Genomic DNA, 25,819 nt, shown 5'->3' with positions numbered 1-25,819 from the left:
AACACGCTTGTCTCCGGAGGAGCTAGAGGAAGAAAGAAAGAGAGCTGGAGAAAATTTGATCGCCATTCAGAAAAGGACTAGGCAGAAGACGCTAAGTAGAAAGGTTCGAACATTCCCCATAGGCACGAAGGTCAAATGGAAGGACCACCAGAATCCTGGAAGGAGTGGACTGGGGTCGCGGAAGTTGGGCAGTCGATGGCAAGGGCCGTTTGTCGTCACCGACGGCCGGGGGAACGTCTATACCATTCAAGATGGTCGGGGATCGAAAGTAGTGAATGGGACACAGCTTCGCAAGTGGCATGATAAACCCGAAGAGCGGCCGAGTAGACCCGCTGCCGAAGCCGACCTGACTTAGGTAAATGAAGATCGATGGAATGCGAACGAGCTTTAAGGGGTGGAGGTGTGTAATGGTGATACTACTGATCGGGAGGCACGCGAGTAGTATGTGTTGTTCGTAGAATTTCGCTTTGCGTCGATTGAAAAATGGAATTCTGTTGCGGAATTCATGGGGCCACTTTGTAACATTTGCTTTTATTTGACCGACGAATGATTGGAGGTAATGAATCTCCAGGAAGACTGGTTCGGGAGAAGATCTGTGTCCAGTTTTTGTAACTAAGATGCAGATTAGAGTTTTGCTTCCCTGTTCAATGGTATGTGACCGGTCAGTTGGCATTTCCGAATAAATAACTCCACCTCGAAAGCCTTCTTCCTTTGGCCAGTACCACTCGTGCAGCACCAGGAAACCCGAACCCTTTTGGCTGGCCAACGAAGTAGGTCTCTGGGAGGCTACGCCGATGGGAAGCAGCGGGGAATAAACAGTGACAGGATTCATTCAGGTCAAACAATTGAATGCCCGCAGAGATCTAAAACGAATACCTCACGCTCCGCTCCCAATTTTTATCAATGCTACCACAAAATAACATTTCGGCAGCTAACCAGTGTTCCAGAGATTAGGAACGAGACACTAAGAGACGACTGAGCGTGAATGAAGGTTTTATAATTGAAATCAACAAGTTTATAAACTGTAACCTGCACCCGCGACCCCAGACTTCTTCCTGCTGGATTGCGTGGATTTCATGTGTAATTTAGCGTGAGCGAATGAGTTTCAGGTGTGGGCGGATAATTATGATAGGTGTACCTACCATGAATGGTACTGAAGAGAACAAACCAGCCCGGGAAGCTTGTGCGAAAACCTCATTCCATTCCGTCTTTGCCTCAGTTCAACCAATATACCAAATATCTCAACCCGTTATGATACTGTTTTGATACGAGCATGCGTTTTCCGGGACAAACAAAAGAAACAATATCATAGTTGAACTTGTACAATATTTAGGGGTGTGTGACAAAATATCATCTAACTAAGCAACCTTTGTATATATTGAAAATAGAATGTTCTGACAGTGTGGACGTTGGCAGTGCCTATTCTCCAGTGATTGATTTTCAGCTGCTCAAGCAGTCGTTCCTCGTTGTAGATTATGTCCTTCAGTGTGCATCCAAACAAACGTGCGGAGCCTGTGTTTATGCTTCAAAGCATTTGGCAAAGATTTTTCCCCGACGTGTGCACACTGCATTATGCCTTTTCGAGTAAAACCGTCATCTACTGTATCCAAGCCCTATCAAGTAACTAAAATGTTTTCAAACGACAGTCGGTAATCAAATTTTCATCTATGCGGATGCCTTGAAAATATTGCTGCACTGCCAACTCGCGGCTTTTTTACACGTTATTTTCCTGTTTTCTTATTGAGACCGTAAACGGGTAGAGTTTGGTAGGTTGTCTTCGTTTTTTGAACCCGAAATACCAAAAGCGCTCCACACACGAGCTGGTCCGGCTTAGACTTCATGCTCATTTGTTCATACTCGCGATTATTTGTATGTCCAGTGAGCAAAGCTAGAAACAGGTTGGTAGGGGCAAAGAATAGGCTTCTTCTCTTGTCTGATCCAAAGTAGTTCCAGTTTACGCAACACTGATGTACATCAGTTAAAGTAGATCCCGGGTACCGTTTACCTGAAACCGCTACACATGTCCGTAGTATTCAAAGACAGCAAACTGGACGTGCGAATGGATGCTAGGCGAGTTGCGATTTTACTGCTTTTACTAGTAACCCGCCTGTCTGCTGGGTGTCTGTTACGCCATTCAAGGAAAATATTGTACTTATTTCCGAACCTTTTTATCACTAGTGAGCATTTGCCGCAATATTTATGGCCAAGCTAGATGAGTTGGGACTGCAGAAAACAATTTGTGGCAAAAGAGATTATGCCTGTTATCTACGCGAGCAGTCCTACATGAAGGTGCAAAAACTTTGTTTCCAAACAAACAGTTTACATTTTTGACCCACATTTCTTGGGAGAAGATTGATGGTGTAGTGGTTTGGCTACCCAATAAGTTAGTTTACCAGGGGTGTGTGGCAAAGACAAAAATAATTACGATAGGTTGAGTATACAAAAATAAAAAGGTCAGATGGAACGGACTCACTAACAATTGTTCGCTTTGAAATAGTTCGTTGTTGGCCCAGGTCGGCGAATAAACGATAATCCAATTATGTTTGTCCAGAGGTCTTCTGAACAGTTCCCACATATAGTAGATTCGAAGCTGTCTGAAACTGAACCAGAGACTCGCGAATGACCGCTGCAAGCGCGGGCGAAATCAGAAGAGAGAGTTAAAGCACGTGACCACGCTTGTATTACGTGAAATTGTACAAGTGCGCGTTTTTGGAGTTTTTCGTATTCGAACAAAAAACGATTATGCAATTGATGAAATACGTAGTGTTATAATGGAAGTAAAATAAAGTTACGAAACGCCACAATGGCAAATTGTTGCTCACTATTTTTTCTACGATAATCGGGACGCATTCTTCAATGACTGAAGTCTTATGCTTCTATTTCTAACGTGAGTCAGTGCCACTTTGTGTGCTGTTGACGTCTGCAGTGAAAATCCCTTTCGCTATTACCCGTAGGTCAATTTTGTGCTGTTCAAGGTTATTTCAAGGTTAGACAATAACTGCCGCTATCTCGGGTCGTCGGCCGGGTTCACAACTTTCCTGACATGTACAAGTACAGGACAGAGTGAATCCTTCTTTTGTGGGATTGTTTGATCGACCATTTCTGGAATAGTGCATTCTACTGATTAGTGGTAAAATCACCATCCTAAGACAAATCTGAACTCCTCAAAGTCAACACTATATACTTGTTGGGACAAAAACCAAAATCAGACAAAACTTCTGATATATTTCTTCCTGAAGTGCAGTTGACTCGAAACATCAAGAAGTGGTGTTGCAAATCTTCCGCCAGCCAAATTTAGCAACTGACTTGACAGAGCACTCATATTTGTCACTAAAAGCCCATTAGGAAAATGAAAACAAAAGAACTTGTGTACTTTAAAAATAAACAGCTGGGTAAGGCACGTGAACCGTGGGGTGTGCTGAGTGGAAGCATGTAAAACAGAAAGACGGAAGGCGGTAGCAGTACCCTGCTTGAATTTAGCAACCCTTTTGCATGTAGATAGTTATGCGACCCGGCTGATTACTGCACACGCCTGTAGCAAGCTTAATTGTACGCTGGTTGGGATAATGCCAGCGCGCCTATACCTGGACAGGGGGAAGATTACGGTCCTCAACTAAAATCCTTGGCTCAGAGACTTGACCGCAATGCAGCGGTGTTTGGAAAGAATCACAAATGCATTACCATTTTTATAGAACAAGTTGCCGCACATGTTCTAACCCCAAAGCTGAGGAGCAGAAGACTGTGTGGATTGGACTACTAACCGTTTATCAAATGGGAGAGAGAGACTCTTCGAGCGTCAAAGTGTTCAGTGTAGCTTAGTGAGCTGCAGAAGCACACAAACCATCTCACCATGGTGAGTTCTAGTTGTTTCGTGATGGGTCTAGGAACCTAGCTTAGAAACTTAAACTGGTGTATATGGTGGACCCACATCGACCTTTTCTAAGAAGCCACCATTGAAGCATACGTTGAATGATATGACGAATTTATAGCAGGTCTTTAGTGAACCTATCAATCAAGGTCCACGAAAACCTTGCGGCCGAAATTCTCCGCCAAACACATCCAACTCTGTGTTTGTCTCTGCTTGAATGGAGCATTTTGGGGTACAGAGCTGTATGTGAGGTGGATTTTTCACTTAAGTTCAGCCTTATCCTTTACGTTGCAAGTGGGTTTAGAGCCACTGCTGCGAACATGTATTTCTATAGAACAATGGAAATGGTATATTTCCTCCAGACAGAGAACAGCCGTTCGGAAACGCCCCGTTAATCGAAACTCTTGGACATTTTGTTCTGCTTATTGAAACCAATAACACCTAGACAGGTATTCCACAACGAGAATTGAAACAATCTCTTTAATCGCGCACGCAACTCAAACTTAATGGTGAGATGTGTCGCTCCCTGTTAGAACCCTAAATTTTTTAACCCGTTCGTAGAAATCTAGAAAAAAAACTAACGACTAACAGACGTAATGTACTACTCACAAAGCTGCTGGAAATTCTTAGAAAGCCCACGACCGGTTTCGCCCTTCTTGGCGCTCATCTGGTAGGCGCAGTTTCCGGGATTACATTAAGCTTATGTTCTATGAATCCAATTTGCACGGAATTAGCAAATTTGGTTTTACGGGAGACTCGCTTGGAACCCAGCTGAATCTTCCTTTTATGATTTTTGATTTCTGAAATCGTATCTCACCTGATCCTTTGTTTATGGACTATTTGCCGAAGAGATGTTTTGTGCGTTTGGTTTTATACTAGCGGTATTTCACTCCAGAAAAAGAACGATAAACTAGATGATTTTCCTTCGGCGAATGCTCAAAATATCGATCTGATAAGAAAACCTAAAAAACTGCTTTGAAAACCTCAATATCCATTACATACCTTAGTTCCATTTTGATGAAATGACAAACGCGTGAGCGTCCGCGCTCGAATGATGTCTGCCAAAAATGCATTCGTCATTGACGTCATTACAGGTAATGAACTCCGCAAGGAAAAAAGATGAAATTCCGGTCACGGTTGTATGCAGAGTTAGCAGTTTCAGTGAAGCGATTGTACATGGTATTCCCGTGTGCAGAGATAGTTGTGTAAAGGAAACGTCGAATGCACCCTAAAGAGCGTACGGCCATGTGTAGCACCAGCATCTGTAGCAAAGCCTTATTTTTCAAAGGAAGTATAGCACAGTTGTCACATAAATACTTTACTTCAACAGCGGTAGGTTTTGTGACACTGATAAGCGTTTGTGCTGGTATCCCGCCCTTGAAGTGGAGGGTTGAGGTCATTAGTGAAGGGTATTTTGCTTGTGGTTCTACCTGTCAATGTAGCCTTTACCAAGAAGTATGCTGTGCAAGGTATCCAGTTCCTCCTGTAGTGTCAACTGAATCTATCCAGAAACCTAACTAAGTTCCATCTCTGTTTCAAAAAAGGGAGCTAGAGAAATACACTCATTTGCAATTCAATTTGGTTTTCACGAGAGACTCAACTGAATCTCTCGTTTATGATATTCTACAACTAAATTTGCTGCACAGAGGTCACCTCATGATTCAACTAGTATGATATTCGAGATATCGCAGTATATTTTCATAAAGGAAACTACTCACAAGGTTGCTGAAAACTCTTCGGCAGCCCACGACCGGTTTCATAAACGGGAGATTCCGTTGAGTCTCTCGTGAAAACCAAATTGATTTGCAAATGAGTGTATTTCTCGGAAACGGTCCAATTTGGGTTCAAGTAGAACATAAGGTTGACGGAAACTCGGTGATTGCGCCTATCTGATGAACCCGAACTGGAAGGGCGAAACCGGTCAGCAACCTTGTGAGGAGTTTCCTTTAAGAGCTGGAGAAGTTGGTATACTTCCATTCCAAGTTCTTCTCCATAGGTGGTTCAACGACTCGACTTGCAAACAACTTAGGAGCTCTTGGTGGACTTTTTTAGACGGTGGGCTGCATTCAATAATCCACTCAGGTTTTTGGGAACACAGTCTTTATAGGCTGTAAAGGAGACATCATCTGCTTATCCTCAGTAACGCCCTAAACCACCTAGAACAAGCCAAAACAGACGCATCTGCGAGCGTTAAGAACTGTGTTAGATTGTGTAACTGAATGGCGGACTTATCAGGTCCATAAATAATGCGGTAGATGTACACCTTTTACTTGTGCGCAACTCTACTGAGAAACGCCCCGATGGAGTGAAGACTTGAGTTTGGCGAAAATTAAAGCAATAGTCATTCCATTGTTTAGCCCCTTCTCTGTACCCAAAGCACCAAATATAATAACGCAGTTAGCATATTTGATTTTCCATCCTGCAATCGATCCTTGGTCCACCTCACGGAAGCTCATAATCACTTTCGAGTTTCTTCGATCCGGCTAGGTTTTGTCAGCTGTTCGTGAGATTCTTTATCCAGTAACTACTATGCATCATCGACGAATCTATTGGCCAAACCGAGCAGTATGTTGCCACATGTTGATATTTCCTGGTCTATAAATTAATGTGTGCTTAATAAATTGCAAAGTGACCAGGACTACGACTACTGATTTATTTACTGATTCTTCTCACTAGTATATCTTGTCCTTCATCGGACAAGATCTTTTGTTCGGGATTTTATTCAGTATGAGCTTTTGTAAACAGAGTGAGACTGACCGCTCACTAGTGGGTTCCTGATCTTGTTTGGTCCTCTGAAATCCCAACATACAAAATTCCAATTTTTTGGGTATTAATGATTTGCGTAAAAATGTTCGGATGTCATCAACCGCAATACAAAAAAATTTCGTTGGGAAAAACAGTGCATCCCCGGGTAGTGCACAATTTGACACGGCAAAAATCGCACTCTACTTGGAAGCGCACACTTTTGAGTGGCATAAGGGTAGAAGATACTTTTTTGACATTCTTCGGTTTAGTTGAGTTAGTCGTCAAGCGGGATGAGGGAAACTTCAGTCATAAAGGAAGTAAAATTAGACATTGTTACCTTACCGAGCGCATAGCAGCGGATCAACGAAGCATATGTGATAGCATTAAGCAGATGTGACAATGTTTTCACATACCACTTGTGAACTGGATAAAAATATCGTGGCTTATTTTTGTCTTACTGGTCGTGGCTTCCACGACAGGCTGTTTTCGATTTCCATTTCGACAAAATTAGCCAGTTTTGTCTTGTTTTCTGCGCACCGAACGTTGTCAGAAGTTATTCCGAAAAATGCTAAGGCCTATGTCAGCTTAAGATTTCATATTTTTTGGAATAAGGCAAGTAAGTCTCAAATAGATAGTGCTGTTTTTGTGGGAGTGTACTCACTACGCATTGTAAGAAAAAAAAGGAACTCAGATTTTTAAAGCAATCCGATACAGCGCTGATCAGGACAGGGTCTTAAGGAGGCGTTATCCAAAATTCAGGTGGAATAAGTTTCAATTCCGGCTTTGGAATATAAAACGAGAGGCTGGAAGACGGCATTTCACCATGTAAGATAGATTTTAGGATTTGATGCACTCCGTTCATATACAAGCGTCACCTCCATGGAATGGATCAATCATTTCGCCAGTAGCTGGGCTCTAAAATTCGGTCGTTGCGCTGACTCAGCCAAACTACTGATATCCAAACAACTAGCACCGAATGGCCACCTTTCATTGCAAGCATAATCTGGCGGTCACAGTCGTGGTTTTGGATGGGGAATGACAGCTTACAAGGTGTTCTTCAACTCAGCTGACGAGGTTGCTTTACTCTTGGAAGCACACGCATGAGAGACGGTACGACAACAAGTGTACTATGCGCTTCAAACACTAATCTGGTTCAGTTATTAGTTTTCTTCTTCCTCAGATTTATGGAATTTGGCGTTCTTTAAAGAATCTGAGAGGTGACGCGTATCGAGTGTATGCTCTCTGGTGAGGTGATTTAAAGAAGGATAAAGTCTATAACTAGGTGAAGCAGTAGTGAACACCTTGAAAGTTCAAATTTTTGGAAAAAAATTGTGTTTATAAAAACCGAGGAAATGTGAAATGATGTACAAGTGGTCGTATCAGTTCAACATGCATCGAATCCATTTTCAGTTTTTCAATAGCAAATTCACGGTTTGTCCATGTGAAATTTAGGCCATTTTTGGGATGAAAACTCCTCGCGTGCGCAAAACACTATGCACCCTCCTCGGAATCCCAGCTGTTCTTCCAGGTGTCGAGATATCTAAATTTGTTTTGCACAGACACATCTGGACGCACACACCTTCCACTTAAAAGGTGATGCACGAGTGGCTTGTAGCTTACTTTGCTTAATTAACTTTCCAACCACCTCGCTTAGTTCGATAAGTAAAAGTACACTTGACAGTTTTCATCGATTTGTTTACCCGCGTCTCGTGCCATGCGTATGACCCTGAAGCACATCAAGTCAAGTCGTTTTTGCGGAACTGTCAAGTGAGAATGTTCCCATTACGTACAGTATTTACACCTGCACTTCAGTCCAGCTGACAGACCCGCGCGTACTCACAGGACAGGACTCTACAGGTTCATGGACAATCAAGGGATCTCATTGCACCAGCGTACTCCACGCACATACCGCCACAAAACAGCCCTTTTCCCGAGCGTCACCTTGATCACTTCGCTGCAATGTCGAAAGCAAACGTGTTTCTCCGTCTTCCGCTGTATTTGCATCGGTTACCCCGTAGCGCCTTTGCTGACCCGTTAAGCAGTTGATCTACCTCAGCTTCTGCTGGGCAGATAAGACAACAAATACAGGTTGTCAGTACTTTGCTTTCATCTCTTCCGTCGCAAAACAAAGAAATATCAATTTTGCACCATAAATAGGGATAAATAGCAATAGAGAAGTAGGATGTAAAAGGTCGTAATGTGGGCCAATCAGGTCAGGTTCTTAATTTCAGGCATAAGCGGTGGGGTCCGACAATATGTTTTGTGCTCAGAGGTTGGATCGACATTGATTAGTCAATATGTTCCCAGTTGATTATGCGCGGTAAAATTCTGAATACTGTACAGGGATCATTTCTGTGTTCAGTGGGTAGAATGAACTTGGTGACCAATTTCACCTCGAGAGAGGATGAAATTGCTGTTCAGATACTTTGAGAATGGACTCGATACATTTTAAAATGCTTCCGGGATAGTTTTAGATGATTATGGAACATATAGACGTGGATTGGGGAAATCGAAAAAGTTATGATTGGCTGGCCGACGTGTCCTAAGAACAGCATACTGAACGAGTAAGATGGCCGAAGCCGGATCGCAACGAAGGGATTAGTACGATGTTGACCGAGTTACCACTTTTGGGCGGAACCATCTTTGGAGAGAACTATAGTCGGAACAATTAGATATAACGAGAGGGAAATTCACAACCCTTCATCTCGATCGTGTTGATTTTACGTGGCGACTTCTGTCTAAGTATTCTTCATTATTTGGTCTTAACCTTAGCTTGCTATAGAAGATGACCATAACAAAATGCTATCAGGTCTAAGCGCAGTTTTCATAGGCCAGCATTACGTAAATGGATATGGGCAGCGAATTCGAACTTCGGCAGTAAAACTCTCTTCAGTAACGTGTCTCAGCGACCCGAGCCGATATTGCTAGTATGTGCATGTCACAATGCCACCTCCGCGAACCATTGACCTAATGACCAAACAATACAGTAATGTCGAGGCCTCGGTTGGCTCATCTTGTGTTTGAGTTTTCATGGAGTTGTGAAGGGTTCACCCGTGCTTTAGCTGCCTTAAAATATTTCCCAAAAAGGACTGGAGTTTTAAGAGCAAGAATGAGGCGCCACATCGCCACTCACCGATTTACATTTGTTTGAGCTCTTACAGTGTGTGAGTTGCACGTCCGAAAAGCGATTTATTTTCCTGAACAGATGAAAATCATAACCGAACCAGCAGTTATCGGCATATATAAGCCATGTGACCAAGCCTGTCTGCTATAATACTGAGCAAATCATTCATCGCCACCAATGTGTGACCAGAGTAACCCACGTTGCTTAACATATTCACCCTATCTCGTCGTTGTTGGATAGATTTCAGCTCTGCATGCCTGATTTATGGAAGCGGGCGTTCTCTGGGTATTGGTAGGATAACAGCTGTCGGAATTTACGGCAGATTTCGATGGATTTTGTGCCCATCCAAAAGGTAAGTGGTGGAGAACTTTGTCCGTTCTATTTCTTAAGGAGGAGCACTATATGTCCGCGTGAATTCGACAGACAAGGTCATAGACAGCTTGTTGACAAACGAATGCTTTTGGTACTTCTTTATTCGGTTAAACAGTTCAAAAGAGCATGGCGTATAAACTTCAATTCCAGATTGAGATGGGTTACCAGTTTACACATAACGACCAGTCTGAAGAATCAGTGACAAGAGCGTGTGTATTCAGTAGGCGTCAAGTGGTATAGCAAGGCTATTGGTGTGTGTAGAGAGACGTTCTTAGTCAAACCAAGTGTAGTGTGAGCACCACCAATTTTATCTCCAGTAAACTGATAGCAATTGACTCTTTTGTGGCCAAGACTTGCTGTTAACTTGTCTCTCACAAAGTAGTCTAGGTGACTTTGAAGGCCGCCTTTGCTGCAGCGTGTTGCTTGCTGTTGACCAAATGAGGAAAAAAGTAGCTGTAATACACCTTTCCGAGAATTCCTCGGACGAAATATGCTCCCGATCTACCAGGTGCCTAGATATCCGAAAAACACACTGATGCAAAGCAGGTAAAGAAGCACACAGGTATAAAAAGGTCTCTTAGAGGGGTCGACCGTGGTTTTGTTCAAAACTCCCTTCGTCGAGTTTCAGCTAGGAAGGCCAGCGGCGGCAAGCGCTTTACAAGGGGTCTATCTCGACCGGTTCGGCTGCAAAGGTCCCCGTTAAATGAAGATTTCAGTGACATTTTTCTCCTCTATGCTCGGAAGTGGTCCACTTTTCGTGCTTCTCTCAGCAAATTCTTCAGATACTGGTCTGTTTTCAGCATGTCGATAAAAAAATTTAGTTCAGTGTCCAAAGTGTAATCCCAGCATCACCGTTGCTCATGCGGACGAAGAACGGAAACAGATGTTCTCCTACTGTAAAGGCACAAATCTAACGAGTGTTTCATACTTCTCCAGCCTGCTTTTAAGAAGTTACCTGACCATCCAAAAAACTGCTAACCCATCAACCTGGGGGTAAAGTCTGCCATTGAATTTAAGCCATACATTGAAAGGGAACTCGGGAAATTCCCTCTGATTCGCCGTAGATGAAACCAGCTGTTTGATGGCATTCGATAGAATAACTCGGGCTTTTAATTTTTTTCCATCAAGAGAACATCTACGAACAGGGCAAAACGTCTGAAATGTGCGAATGTTGTCTGATAAATTCAGGTCTTGAGTTGACCTTACAATATCAAAGATGATTTCGAGACTATGGGGGAAGGTCGATGAAAAACTGATTCCAGTGTGTCAACCAGCAATTTAGCGGTCACGTGATATGGGGAGTTACACCTGTCTAAGAATGTGTAAAGAAAATTCCGCTTGTAGATCTGGAAGCTCGTACATCCATGAAATATTGGATGCAGTTGGTTTCAGTGCTTCGAACGCCTCTGTTCAAGACATTCATCATTTTTGTCTTTATCACCAGTCTTGTTTCGATTTGTTCCCGAAAAAATAATTGTCTCGAGGACACTATCAACTGCGTTTCACTAGTCAAGCCTACCCTGTTCTTTATGGCTAGACTGGCACCTAAGTCTGGCGTCGCTACCAAGATGTCCCTGTCCGCTCTTAATTTCTTCACATTCTATGGTTCTCAGGATTGACAGAGCTTCTTTCTTGAAAGGTTATTCGATAGCCCACGACCGTTTTCTTCTTTCAAGATGCTCACCAACAACCTTATAAGCAATATATTACTTATATACAGTGTATTGCGATGCTAGCGTATCGTACCAAGAGAGATCTGAGGCGGTTTGGTGTGGCACATACTGTTGAAGAATATCATAAACGAGAGATTCAGCTGGGATTCACTTGAGTCACCAGTGAAAATCAAATGGGTGTACAAGTGAGTGTGTTTTGCTATTCAATGTTTTCCTTGGTGTTGGCACTATTCGCGTCGATGGACTGTAGACATCTCCGAAGTGAAGCTTTACAGCTAACCGATCGTCGCTGCATGATAGATCAGCGTATTATAGAAACTTATAGAAACTAAGGCGACTCGGTTTCAAGCTTGAAGTTAGATAACTTATGGACGGACAATTTGAGACAGCCAGGGAAAAGCTGCGATAAAACCGTAGGCTAATGTTGATTCGGCGTCGGTTCTTTTTTTATACATTTCTTCCCATTTATCAAACTTCTGGCACAGCCTGTCGTCTTGTCTGTCCAAGACTTCCAGGCGCTATGTAAGCATTGTTGACAGTCTCCACTGGCTTCGAACTTGCTGTATCAATTTGTCTACTGGTACTCTTATAAGACCATATAGTTGATTGAATACGGCTTTGTCGGAAACCCGTCTATGTGGGTATAGGATACTGGCTACCATAAATATTATCTGTGGAACTGTCAATGAGAACCATCATCTGAGCATGGACCACTTAAAAAGGGAGGTCATTGTAACTTCGGAGATAGTGAAGGATTCCCACAAAGCCATAGGTGTGTTGACCAACGAGCCTCTTTCCTAATTGTTTTTTCGTTCAGCGCAGTTAGAAGTAAAATTCGAATTCACATAAGGTCCCCTAAAATATGGGCCGCTAATGTGAGATAGTGGACAACAGACCACCTTATGCCTATGCAGTTGAACAAAGTCAACAGAGCCCAGTAAAACCTGAAACCAATTAGAAGGATTCATTTGTTTAAATGTTTAATATTATATAGCTCTCTCCAGACTTGCTTCCAAACCGGGCTTCAATAGGTTTTCAGTGTATTTGAAAAGGGAAACGAATTTGTTGTTTCTAAATCCATGCTAGTCCTGATAACGGACTGTCTCGTTTTCGGAATACCCCAATTTGGGAAGCAAGATACCTGTGTCATTATACCCAAGGAAATGGTCGCACTGTGTTCTAGCCATTGGCCTTAGGTAGACATCGAGTTGGCTTTTTCAGCCGCCCATAGAAATCACGTGCTCAGCAACCAATGGAACACATTCACGCCTTTTAACACAAGATTATATCATGTTGCTGTAAATCCGGATTACGCAAGAACATTAGAAGGCACTAAGTAATCCTATCTGAGTAAATCGAGAAGTAGGCAAGTGTGGAGATAAAAGCTCACACTTTATGTGAGCTTGAACGGCTCTCTTTAGTGTGGCAGAAGCCAAAATACTAGGAACGTTCATCAGTAAATTTAGTGAATCTGAACTGAGGCGTTCACGTTGCACTGAAAATGTCTACTAAACGTAGCGTATACAAGAAGAATAGCCCGAGTGACAAGCTTGCAGTATACCTATCAGCACGTGACATATTTGACGACCTTGAAAATGTGGACCCGATTGAAGGAGTTGTGACCACCGATATGGGGAGTTTGAGGGAAAGCAAGCTGTTTGCTCGAATTCGGTGCACTTTCCGGTATGGAGAGCAATCGATGGATGATGTATTGTCGGGAGTGGCATTCTTCAAGGAGTTTCTTATCGAGACAGTCCAGCTTTATCCTTCGGAAGACAAGAAGCCACCAGAGTTGAGTGACGTCCAAGTGAGTCTAATAACATACGTTTTGTGATGTTTGGAATTGAGCTCATGCGCTTGAATAATGATTTTCTAAAACACTTTGTGATTGCACAAACATGTCTTTTGTGTAGTCAGCCAAACCCCTATAATGCGAACTAACTTTGATCGGAAGATGAAACAAATACACTGACTCATCTGGGAATGACAAATATCTCCGCCTGACACCTTTAAAGTCATTTTAAGAAAAAATGGCAAACAGACAGAGATGAGAGCGAAGCATGTCTGAATGCTGGTTTGTTCGTCTATCGATGAATACCGGAACTGAATATTTCGATTCTTCCGCAGTTATTATTTCATGAAAATGATAGACTACTTCTCTCAGAAGATAGCAGTGCAAAGCTTCCAGGAAGCTGAAGGATAATGAACGGTGCCCGCTGTGACTATGGTGAACTGCAATCTGTACGACACCACTCAGTTTCAAGCGCAAAAGACAGGAAACACTCCCATTTTAGGGAACACAAAACCTAATGAAAGCCACAACATTTCAGCACGGTTAGCTTCAAGTCTCGATGCCTCCTGCTACCTCCAGATTTGATAGATAGTGAGAAAAATACCGACATAGTGCTGTGTTAGAATCCATCTGAAAGGACTGACGTAAAATTACCGAACAAAAGTTGTTTGAAACCTAAGTTTGACAACAGAAAGGGTATTGATAGTCAGTGGATATAATTGAGAAGGCTTTTTGGATGGATAAAGAATTGAAATAATGCATTGGTACGTGAAAACGCCGAGCGCAATGAACACGTGATTGCTGAATCGCTATCAGTGATTTGCGTCTCAGTGATGAAAATAGGCCTTTGTTTCTCTAAGCACGCCAACTGAGATGAAGCTGATGGCTTTGAGAGTAGCCCAAGATGAAAAGATAATGGGTATCAAAATTTCGTCCCCTTCTAATGCAGCCAGTTAACTCTCAAAAAAGTTTGCTCGTTTTTCAAGTACAGAAACTCCCAAAAGTAAACGATACTTCCAAGAAGGCAATTTTGGAGGCGTGAATGCTTTCTAATGAAACCCATTCTTTGTCCAGAACCGAGGAGTGGACGCATTTCGATCCCAAGATGGCTTGTTTACACAACTTTTGCCATGCGATGTCGAACACTTTGCGGAATTCATAAAAATAACCCTCTGTTAGTCACAATTGTGTCAATCATTTCACTAACTTTGAACGTCTCCATTCACCCTGAACCAAAAATCTGCCAAAAGATACACTTAATTCGATTGTGTCAACTCGTGTAGATTTTTACAGTGAATCTAGTATGCGGGAGAGGTCATGCATATGGTGAAAAAATCGGTTACCGCCACAACATAATGACTTTAGAAAGGATTGATCTCTCACCCATTTCAGTCAAATCGGGAGGGGACTGTAACTTAATTTCTCGGGTAGCCATATCAGCTTTACAAACATTTGAACAAAATAGACGGTCAGGAATAATGAATAGTAGTGACGTCGTTCATGTCCTGTTTCCAATGAAGGTTCTTCCAAAAAAACAAAATGAAGGTTCTTCATAATACGATGGAATTCCGAAGAATGAACTGCATACGAAAGTGAATAAGTAACACATAAGATTCATGTGAAAGGGTCAACGCTGAGAGAAAACTGTGAACTTGGAACCCGGTTTGAGGGATAGTGAATTAGGGTGGAGCATTTTACTTGAAGACTTTATCACAGTATTTTGTGGTTCATTTAAAGACTAAGAGTGACAATACAAACAACTTTCGACCAATACTTTATACGCTAAGCTAACACAACCGACTTCAGTCTACGACAACCAATTGTTCCTAGACTGAATTAGTTGTCGTCATGTTGCTCATCTTGCGGTGGTATGACCAATAGGCATACTGAAGTTTTAAATGCTACTTTATTCAGTATCAGTAGTGCAAAAGGTCCGGGAAATCGCTGCACACATGTTTGCGAATCAGACAAATGTTAGGTGGAACAAGTTACACAGAAATGCTGAGTAACAAATGCGACCACCAGGCCGGCTTTTGTTCGTGAGGCTAATCGTAGTCCAGTACAACCAGTAACTGCCCACCAAATCCAACATTATCTGCTGATTCGTTTGTGGGGAAACTACCGCCTATCTGGACAGAACTACGACCAAGAGTGGGTTCGCACATGCCGTTGAGATTTAGCAAACAACTGGAACAATCAGAAGCACCGACGCGTCAAAGCCAACCAGGATCACAGCCTACACTCCCGAAATGGTCATTTGAGTAAGGAGCATCGGAGCAAGCATCGGAGCGATCCACCAGTTGCATCTGATATTGCATTTAGCAGAACAAATAGCAGAATCCTGAAATGTACTAATACCATTGTTATTCAAAAATAGAGACTGAATGTGTGCAGGCGGAAACACTCTATCATTTCCTGAACTCAAATTGCGGATAACTCCTCTACAGTTAACTACTGGTTTCAGGCTTCATGGGGCTCATCACATAGACGTAGTCAACCTTGTATTCTACTGGAATAATAAATTGTACGCATTGGAATACGCAGTGATAAAATACGCTCATCTGAATCGCTTGCGTATGACATTCTTCAACTGAATGTGTTGCACAAAGGCTGCCCAATATTTCGTGTATCCTTTGTCTCTTCGACTCTCCCAGCAACACTGATGAGTTTTGGTTTTCATGGAAAATCCAAGAATGCTATTTTGAAAGTGTTGGAGTCAATCATCATCGTAAGCAACTCTTCCTGAGTCCAGAAATAATTGTTCATTGGTGCCACTTTATTAGGACGGATGATTTAGGACATTCATTTAGGCTTAAAAAATAAACTACAGATGCTTCACAGCGCATCCGCTCTATCTATTCTTTATGTAATTCACAAAATAGCTACAGAAGAAAATGTTGGTACCTCAGGTAGCGTAGATGGTCGTTGGCTTGCAATCAAATTGCTCAGCTCAGCGAACAAGCCAACGACAAAATAGCCACATTAGTAAAACAACTCTTTTGGCTAAGCCGGCGTAAACTTGGCTTCTTTTATCCGTTATTTCTTGTAGTGCGAAACCAATCAAGTTTACTGCCGTAAATCAGGGATTTACTTAAAGTTGAAATTCGAGTATTGTGTGTTTTGAGCGAATAAAGTTCTTCATTATCATCATCTTTATTGCCCTTTGCAGTTATCTAGGTTCTGATAATGAACTTTTAACTTAGAACAAAATTCGTATCGAAGGAGACTGTCCCACCCTTGCATTATTCAATCGAGCATAGGGGTCCTTTTTCCTTTCAGATTGTGGAAAATCTCTACGTAGGTTTTGGGGGTTTACGAAACTGAGTTCCTCGGAAAAACTCCCGAACTAGCCAGATGATGTTTCGGATCGATCAAGGAGTCATCGTTTCAAAGAGATTTACTGGATTCACTGGATTTATTGTTGGACAAGGTTTTACCTGACACAGAAGCCTCTTCAGATCAATGGGATAGGTTACCAAGTTGGCTGATTCTAAACAGACGGAGAACCAGTCATCCAGGTATCGTTCGATTGTAAGATCTGGTCATTGCTGAGTGTTAGTCAACGGTTCTTGTCGGTTAGTGTGGACCATTAACAGTTACAATGGATGGGTGAGGATAGTATTAGCCCCAATTTTTATCGGATCTTTGCTTTTCCGGTCTACAGCGCTTCGGCGGGAGTTTCGTGCACGGAGTTTGGTTTTCTGTCAACTAATAAGTGTCTGGAACCGACTACAATGTCACCAGTTCAGAAGGGCTTGGTAGACAATAGGTTAATTTCGCTTTAAACGTGTAACCTACCTACACTATTATCTGGATGTTCCTAGATACGGTTTCCAATAATATGGAAGGCATTTTGGTTATTTATCTCGATTGTACGCTGCCAGCTTGCCGGCTTCATCACCAAATCATGTTAAGCAAATAATTTTCTTTTCAGGAAACAACTAAACGAACAACAATGTTTTGGTGATCTCTTCTTCCGGTCAATACAGATCGGCGGATTACAAACCTAAAACCTAGCGATCCATACAAATGAAACAAGAATGAAGTGGAGTCTTTTGGAAAAAAATTAAACACTTTTGGGGTCACGATTAATAGGCCTGAGTGGCCTGCAGACTACCTTGGTGTATCATGGAAGACTCAACGTCTGAACGAGCGTCTTCTGAGTCTACACACTGGGGTTGCGTGCACGAATCTCAAATGTCTTATATTGATATTGAACACATCATGGTAGGTGGATATTCAGAAATCAATGTTAGAATTGATCACGTGACTTGTACCAGCCAAGTGGACGACCAACTTTTTGATAATAAACTCTCGCAATCCGGTTGTCAGATGAAATGGGTTTTGTTCCATCATTCTCCTATACAACTACCGTTTCGTTGGTCCCATCTGTTTTGTTATACAATATAACAGGCGAAGAAGCAGACTACCACAACTTGAATGCAGAACGACAGCTTATCAGTGAGCTCTGGAGTCACCAATCAAGTAGTTTTGAACCCCACTTTGAGTGGACAGGTCCGAAAGATTTCCAAAGACTATGATTCAGACACCAATTAGATAGTCTGCAGTAGATTGCCTCTGAAAAGAAAACTGATGAAGAGATATTTCATCAATCGATTTGGTTCTGTTAGTCGGTAACAGTCACATGTTTTGAGGTGAATGACCTTTTTCACAAAGCATGATAGCTAGTGATTAAAGCTTGAGTTTACAACAAATTTTTCCCAACCTGTCAGCAAGATGACGGACTCAATTTCGTTTATGTTTCAGTGGGACAAAGCTGTTGATGTTCGTATATTGTCCCGTCCGATGAGTTTCCGGAAAACTTTTAAATAAGCCATCAGTTACTCTTGACAGACATACGTCCAGGAAGTGGAAAGTCCTATCATTTTTCTCTTTAAATATATAAATCGGATGCCCGGGTGTGCCTTATGAGAATCTCTGGTAGCCCTGAGGATTTGTCTATGAGGACGAATAAATCGCCTGTGTATCACCAGACGGAGTGCATGTTTTCTAAACTTAAACAAAGCTGATGGTCTTCAAGGCGCCCTGTAAGAACAGAAGCGCGGAGTGAGTGAGTGAGGGGAGCCTATTGTGATACAAACAACTTGTTAGTACAGTCTTTTTTTGCAATGAAGTCGCACATAGCGATAGATTAGGTGAAGGTCTATATTGCTTTCCTGTAAGTAAACGCAAAAATAACTGATATATTCTGTGGGCGAGACATTGGTGAACATGGAAGATATGTCGAACAAGATCGTTTGCTTCTTGCGACATGTACTTCCTCGATCGCTACGCTCATCTCCAAAGTATGTTGGCAAATTCTACGACAAAGTGCTCAAGAATGTTCGTTGCAATTTTACTGGGGCATAATGTACAGACCTGGATCTAAGCGGACGATACTGTTTGTGGATTTTAAGCAGTTCACAGAGTCTCAGAGAAACCGGTTCTAGGGTTTTGATACCGTCATACATGGCCTGGGTAATGGTGCCGGCAAAATATTCAGTATCTTGTTATCGGTCTGACTAATTTTACATTTGTCGAGTTGGCTTTTCCGAAATGGTTTAGTCATTCAGAATTACGGATATGTCAGTACAGCCTTCGAGACACGGCTACGTAAAAAGTTTAAATAGAAACGGACCATGTAGAGGATTGTCACTGACGCGCAACTCTTCATACCCGTCGTTACTAACATCGACGATTTCGTACCTAACATTCTTAAATTTAGCAAGGTTTCCTTCGGATAACCTGACAGTCCTAAGAATGTGGCCTCTCACAGAGATAAGTAAGCCATTGGTCTCGTCGTTGTAGACAAACAAATTGTTCAAATGATGATTTAAGGTAATGTATGCTCATATTTTCATGTTTACCGGCTGTAAAACCAATGTAGAGTCGTGTGACCTATTCAGTCGTACTTCTCAAGCCACCATTGTATTTGTTCCTAGTTGTCTCGGGCCCGTAAATCCCACGTCTTGCTTTTATATAAAACGCATGGGTAGACTTAATAATGATTCAGAAATGTGGCAAACTACAATCCTGTTTGTACTTCCTATAGAAATTCTCCATGGAACTATTGCACTGAAAAAGTATGGTTATGGCTTTTTAGTATTTATTTACTGCCAAATTCAATTTGATTTGTTCAGCAGACTGATCGTAGGGGACATTTTTCCGACGATGTTTTTTAAAGGCGACTTAAGGTGACATAGTAATTGACTTCGGCCGCTTCTCATGCAAGACTTTGTGGCCTCTGGTTTAAGCTACCTGGCTGACGGAGCCAACTTTTATAAAAACTCCAGCAACTCCTGCAAAATGGAGAATGTGAGCGAATTCCTGCTAGAAAGGGCACGTCGGGCAAGTATATGTTTAAAACAATTCTACAGTTATCTAAACGTTACAACACCACAAACGGGGATTCAGCTGAGTCTGTTGTCGGAACCAAATTTGTGAGCAAACGAGAGTACCTGCAGGAATTTTGGTTATTTAGTCTGGCTTTGGTAGGTCAATAACAACTGGCTCGGTACAAAGAAGCAAATACTCGACTGGACCGATGTAACTGTGGAAAAAATCAATAGTTCTATTCGCAAGCACCTGGCTCGGGATGGATACCAAGTAGACTATTCAAAGGTACTTAGTCTGTTTTACAAAATGTGCAAACATTACCTGAATGGACACACCAAACAGCCAAGTTCATTGCAATCGGAAATTTGGAACCCGAGTCGTACAAGCAAATACGGCTTAGTCAATCACACTTATTGCCGTGGCCTTAGCAAGGAGGGAGGGAAAGTAAGATCCCTCCATTATTTGCTTCCAATTACTGGACAAGGATTCCACTTGGCTGCCCGTGTTGTGACCTTTCGTTTGCACTTTGCGGCGCCATTGTTTGCTAATGTTGTTTCTGTCGTGACGTCAGTCCAATCTTATTATGTTTTTTGCAACATACCAAGTGCCACCTAGCTTTCATAGCCGACTTAAAAATTTGTAAAATGGCTTTGAATACCTACTTACCTGATGTGATCTCTTTAGGAGTTCCTTCGCTTTCTTCGTTTTCTAGATGTTGACAAGTTGCCCAAACACCGATAAATATTTCATTCTCAATATGCTGCGTAAACGGCCTCCCAGTTTACATTCTAAATGTTTTACTCAACAAAAACTTGCGAAAACCACTTCTATCCCTCACTAGTTTCAGCTAGCATAAACTGACGTAAGTGAGTAAGTTGTTATAGGTCAGATTTAGTTACAGTACACAGCATGCTCAGTTCCGCTTGTTGGGAATAGTAATGTAGCCGACGATTGAATTCAAAATTCTTCGAAACAATGTTGTTCCGCCTTTTATTAAGCAATCATACTTACGGTCTCTTTTATTGTTCTATTAACAGAAACGTTTGATGGAACGATTTGGAGAAAATGCCATACCGTTTCGGTTTACCCTACCCCATGATATTCCTGCATCTATTACTATCCAGTCAGAACCTAGCTCTGTCCCAGTGGAACATCCTTGTGGAATTGAATACATGCTCCAGGTGAAGTTTGATAAGCCTTATCCTTATTTAGGTTTTAAGCAGATCGATTACATCGTTAAACCACACTATTCAGTTTGAACTTTATGCACGGGAGCCATTCGGACTTTATTAGGTCTTTCGCCTATGTTCTTCCCCTTGTGTCGGTACAACATGAAATAAAACATTCCTCATGAAAAGGAAATTTGGCGAGAGATATCCCATTTTGGATGCAACTTCAGCGGTGGTGAATCTTTTTTCACGCCAATTCTACGCTGGAAATAGCGGAACCTCACGACCGAATAGAAACACCTTCATATCCCAAAATAACTGCGTTGCATAATAATGTATCAACTGGTCAGCTGACACTCCAGAAAGATTATGCTATAAGCATCGCTGACAATCTATTCTGGTTTATCAGCTGACATTTCTGGTCCAGGCTGGCCTCTAATTAGGGACATCTCACAGACGCTATTCCGGCTGAAGTTACTGAAGCTGCTTACATAACACAATTTGATTTTGCACTTATTGAGATCCAAATAATTACTAGTATTTTCGTCAATAATTCCAAGCTAATTGACCTCATTTCCTGGTTTTTACTTGAGTTTCACTCTCTTGGACAACAGTACTCTTTTCAATGAGCTAAATGACAGGTACCACTTTACGCGAGTCAGCAGTCAGATGGAACATCTACAGCAAATGTTTCAGATTCGGCCGAACATTTCATCCCATTCAAAAATTCGTTGAGGGCGTTCGGATACAGAATCCAGTGGCACGCTTATTGGCCAAAATCAGCGCGATGCCGCCTTTAACCTAAGATATTTTCTTGAGGAGAGGTAAGATGTACGTAGTCGCCTCATATTGCTGGTGCTCGATATTTGCACAGCGGCCGCATAATTCCACCACGCTGACCAGATAATCTGTGTGGACAAAACTAGTTTGGAGCTATTTGCTGACAGTACTTACACCGACAAACTGAGTAATGTACAACGTGAAGTTTGTCCACAGTAACGTTGGAGAACAATAATGTGACGCTGAAGGAGCACGGATCGGTTGAGAACATAAGCGCGCAACATCGAAGTGAAAAGTCGTCAAGTGACGACTGCAATGTGACAATGGTAAAAATGGTAACTGGTGTATAGCAGTGCCCCTGGGTGACCTTAGGTTGCTGAACTTTAAGTCAAAGCTCCAAAAGGGTAATAACGGGGAATCACCGAGTCATTCTGTTTAGGTGACGTAGTGGCGGATCACTCGCTTGCACGGAACTAAGCGACCGCAACGACAAAATGGGGAGAACGTGTAGAGGGAGGTGAATGTATTAACTACGAATCACAAAAATACTGAGTTACGGCACAAGTATCAGAGCATGTTTTGTTCCAAAACAATACCCCCCTCGTCATCTCTGTTTTTCGTCGTCATCAATCCCATAGAAGAGCCACCCATGAAACAAAGTAATCAGCTTCGTTCAAACCGAATGTTACGGGTTTAAAATGTCACCCTAATGTCGAAGTTCTGACTACTTCCTGACCACCATCTTGAGTCATCACAGGAAATGTAAAGAGAACAGGTTGTTCTTCATGGAAACTAATAAAAAGGTTGCTGAAAAGTCTTCAGCAGCCTACGACCAGTTCCCTGTTTCTAAGGCTCATCAGGTAGACGCATTTCCCACAATATTATGTTCTACTTGAACCAAAATAACACGAAACTCATCAACGACATTCATCTGGACACCACTTTAGCTTTAACGATCATCCCAGCTGAATCCCTCGTCTATGCTATTCTTCAAATGAAACATGCTGAAACAGAGTTTTCCTTCAAGAGATTCTCTCAATAAACCCAAGTTCCAATATTGATGGGACATACTTTAGGTAATTCGGGAATCTCATGTGAACCTAGGCCTCAAAAGGCTAGGATTATTCACGCAGAATTAGGAGATAACGTGTTCACTGCATTTACTTGATTGCAACAGCTGAATTTTTTTAACAGTGAAACCAATCAAAAAGGCCGTATGGATCTACTGACCTCATTACCTTCAGCATATTCATGAAGACGGTGACAATCACATTATCGTTGTCCCAAATGATGCATATTTCCCTGGAGCACGAACTTTCTGTTCCTAACCCTGTTTCTTCATCACACTCAGGTTTTCATTGGAAGATCCGCCACGGGCAATGTAAGCAAGAAGAATTCCATATCGATGGCCATTCGGCGTTTAACTCTGGCAATTCCAGATCCAAACTCGTCTCCATACACAAAAGAAATCGTCAAAAACTTTCACTTCCACTCAGGCATGCTCAAAGCCACTGTGACACTAACAAAAGAAGTTTTCTATCACGGAGAGCCGATTCAGATCATCCTAAACATTGACAATCTGTCGAGCAATTCTGTGAGGCGGGTCAAGTTTCAGGTGAGCTGACATATAGTGCGAAGAATGGGGCGGTGGTCCCAAGTGGAATACAGCTGTATCATAGCTTTTCACCTGAAACGATAGATTGGCGTTGTCAAATGGCTGAAGAGAAAAAGTCCGTAGCATATCGGAGGCGATTATTGGACGGCCTTTGGAAGGAAAGGCAGATATTGGATGTTGACGTTCGTCAGTCTGGTGTCTCTACTACCTCTGTTTAGCTGGCTGCATTTATGATGTGAAAATATTGACCTGAAATTCGTTCAATAGATTTGCATTTGGTCAATGAGGACACCGCAAAACGGAACCACTGCACCTCAGTGAATGGACATGACTGAACTGCTACAACTTACTGACCGTCTGACACCCAATGCGCTTAGATGTATTCCCTGAATCAACACTACCGGTCTCCCGGTAGTATCTGGGAGAATTTAGTGCAAATAGGTAGGACCTATCGTTGGTTCCATCAAACTAGATCCAACAAGTTCTTTCCATCATGTAAAAGAAGTTTGGAACGGATATTTCCGGCCACATGAATAGATTCAAGTCTCGTGATGTTTTGAAACTACACACAAATTACATGCAAACTGAACTGTTTTCGGAAACGTTCCTTTTTTCAGTTTCTTCAGTGTACGGAACTAACAATGTTCAAACAACGGACAGATAGATTTGTTGTCCTTGAAATGGAAAGCGACGAAGGATTTCCAGTTCCACCGCAGTCCAAAGAATGGCAACACAAATATTCCATCCGTCCATCAATTCAGGATGCTCGAGTGAAGGCTGGGCTTGCACTCGACGGAAAGTTAAAACACGAAGATACCACCTTGGCATCTTCAACACTGATCAAGGACTTCCGCAAAAAGGAGGCCATGGCTATGGTTGTGCAGTATGCAGTAAGCAGTGGTGATGTTGTTTTCCCTTTTCACAGCACTTCAGTCGGATAGACGTTTATTTTACTCAAGACACTCGGGATAAGTGAGAAAAGGTTGTTATGGGTAGTGTTGTTGTTGTTTAGATTCCTGGTAGGTTCATTTACTTTGGGGGCGATTTACCATGCAAACACTACGTGGATGGTTCATCTATTATGCACAGCACTCTCGAGGTGATGAGCAAATAATGACTGAGAATGCCACCGTACATCAAACCGAACCATCAGTGACACTAAAGACTGAATTCCTAATGACAATCACCTATTGGACTGAATGCTATTCGATTAGAAACCGTAGGAGGATAAGCGCCCTAAATGCAAGAAGTTTAGTATAACTGTGAAAAGGACAGGAAACTGAGTGTGACAGAAATTTCGACTCGAACGAAGAGTACAAGACACTTATGCACAGATGAGCAATCGTAAGTGAACAAGTGGTGTCTCAAAACGCCCCGTATGCCGCGGCAGTCCCACGTACAGTCATGCATGAAATGTCACGTTAACAAAGGGCAGCATGTGGAGGTTCGTGACATGCACCCGTTGATGTCCAAGGAAGTCGGGATATTTACGAAGGATGTCAACGCTTGAGCAGAGGCCGACAGAAGTAAACTAAGACAGACTTGAAATCGCTTTCATCTACATTATAACTAATCATCAGTAGTCTCGACTGTTGGTCACAAGGACAAATTAAGCATAGTTGCATAATGAATAGCTCTGAGAATAAACACCTAACGTCGCAAGCAGCTAGTAGCCAAAAAGCAAACTGACAGCATTAACCTGCGCTGAACTGTCATAGAGCAAGGGGGCCTGCAAGTGGGCACCTGCTTTCCGTAAGCCGTTGGAAGTGAACCTGACTTAAAATTGACTTTCGCTATGTCGACATCTTTCATGATTTTGCATTGTTTGCTTATTCATCTGACACGAGAACGTATTCAAATATGATATAGACGCAGTAGACTAACGTTAAAGCCGAGAACTTCCAAACTACAGTGAGGGTTTTAATGGACAACCTGCTGTGTAATTTGCACAGCTTTCCGCAAAAATCAGAGTAAATTACCTACCATTTCAGCCGTACGTTGTACCTGAGGATAACATGAGGCTTTTTTCGTAAACACGTTTTTCTTATCTCCCTGTCCAGATACGCGTCAAACTCTGCACAGGCTTCGGGGGTCGAGACGTGGAGGCAGATATACCGGTAATCCTCACACACAAGCGATCCACTCCGGAACTAGTGAAGGCGGAAGCGATCACAGATCTGATTATCAGCCGATTCAAGCGTAACAAAGCCAGAAACAGGCGAGAATCGGACGATGTGTGAATGCGGGAACTGAACGTTAGACATGGATTTGGTTGTGAGAGTCCGTTATCCTGTCTTCTGGCTGCACCACATTGATTTCTTAGAGCACAATGTCTAGAAATACGA

General features: G+C 42.3%; 3 protein-coding genes across 3 annotated transcripts in view; 2 read left to right on the top strand and 1 right to left on the bottom strand.

Annotated features, from left to right (window-relative positions):
* Positions 1–12,631, top strand: part of T265_04192 (hypothetical protein) — a gene marked incomplete at both ends in the record, with an annotated part of 126,651 nt that extends 114,020 nt beyond the window's left edge. Inside the window, one exon of the mRNA XM_009168874.1 lies at positions 12,600–12,631. Coding sequence (XP_009167138.1) covers positions 12,600–12,631 — 32 coding nt within the window. The remainder of the gene's footprint in view (positions 1–12,599) is intronic.
* T265_04190 (hypothetical protein) overlaps positions 1–25,819 on the bottom strand; it is a gene marked incomplete at both ends in the record, with an annotated part of 43,746 nt that overhangs the window by 17,850 nt on the left and 77 nt on the right. The window lies entirely within an intron of this gene.
* T265_04191 (hypothetical protein) lies at positions 13,284–25,714 on the top strand (the record flags this gene model as incomplete). The annotated part of the gene is made up of 5 exons (XM_009168873.1): positions 13,284–13,589; positions 20,948–21,091; positions 23,211–23,474; positions 24,092–24,364; positions 25,535–25,714. 5 exons carry the CDS (start codon positions 13,284–13,286, stop codon positions 25,712–25,714), a joined length of 1,167 nt encoding a protein of 388 aa, XP_009167137.1.

Source organism: Opisthorchis viverrini, assembly GCF_000715545.1.
Source record: "Opisthorchis viverrini unplaced genomic scaffold opera_v5_66, whole genome shotgun sequence".
NCBI classification, from domain to species: domain Eukaryota; kingdom Metazoa; phylum Platyhelminthes; class Trematoda; order Opisthorchiida; family Opisthorchiidae; genus Opisthorchis; species Opisthorchis viverrini.
This window is presented reverse-complemented; position numbering and strand designations above follow the sequence as displayed.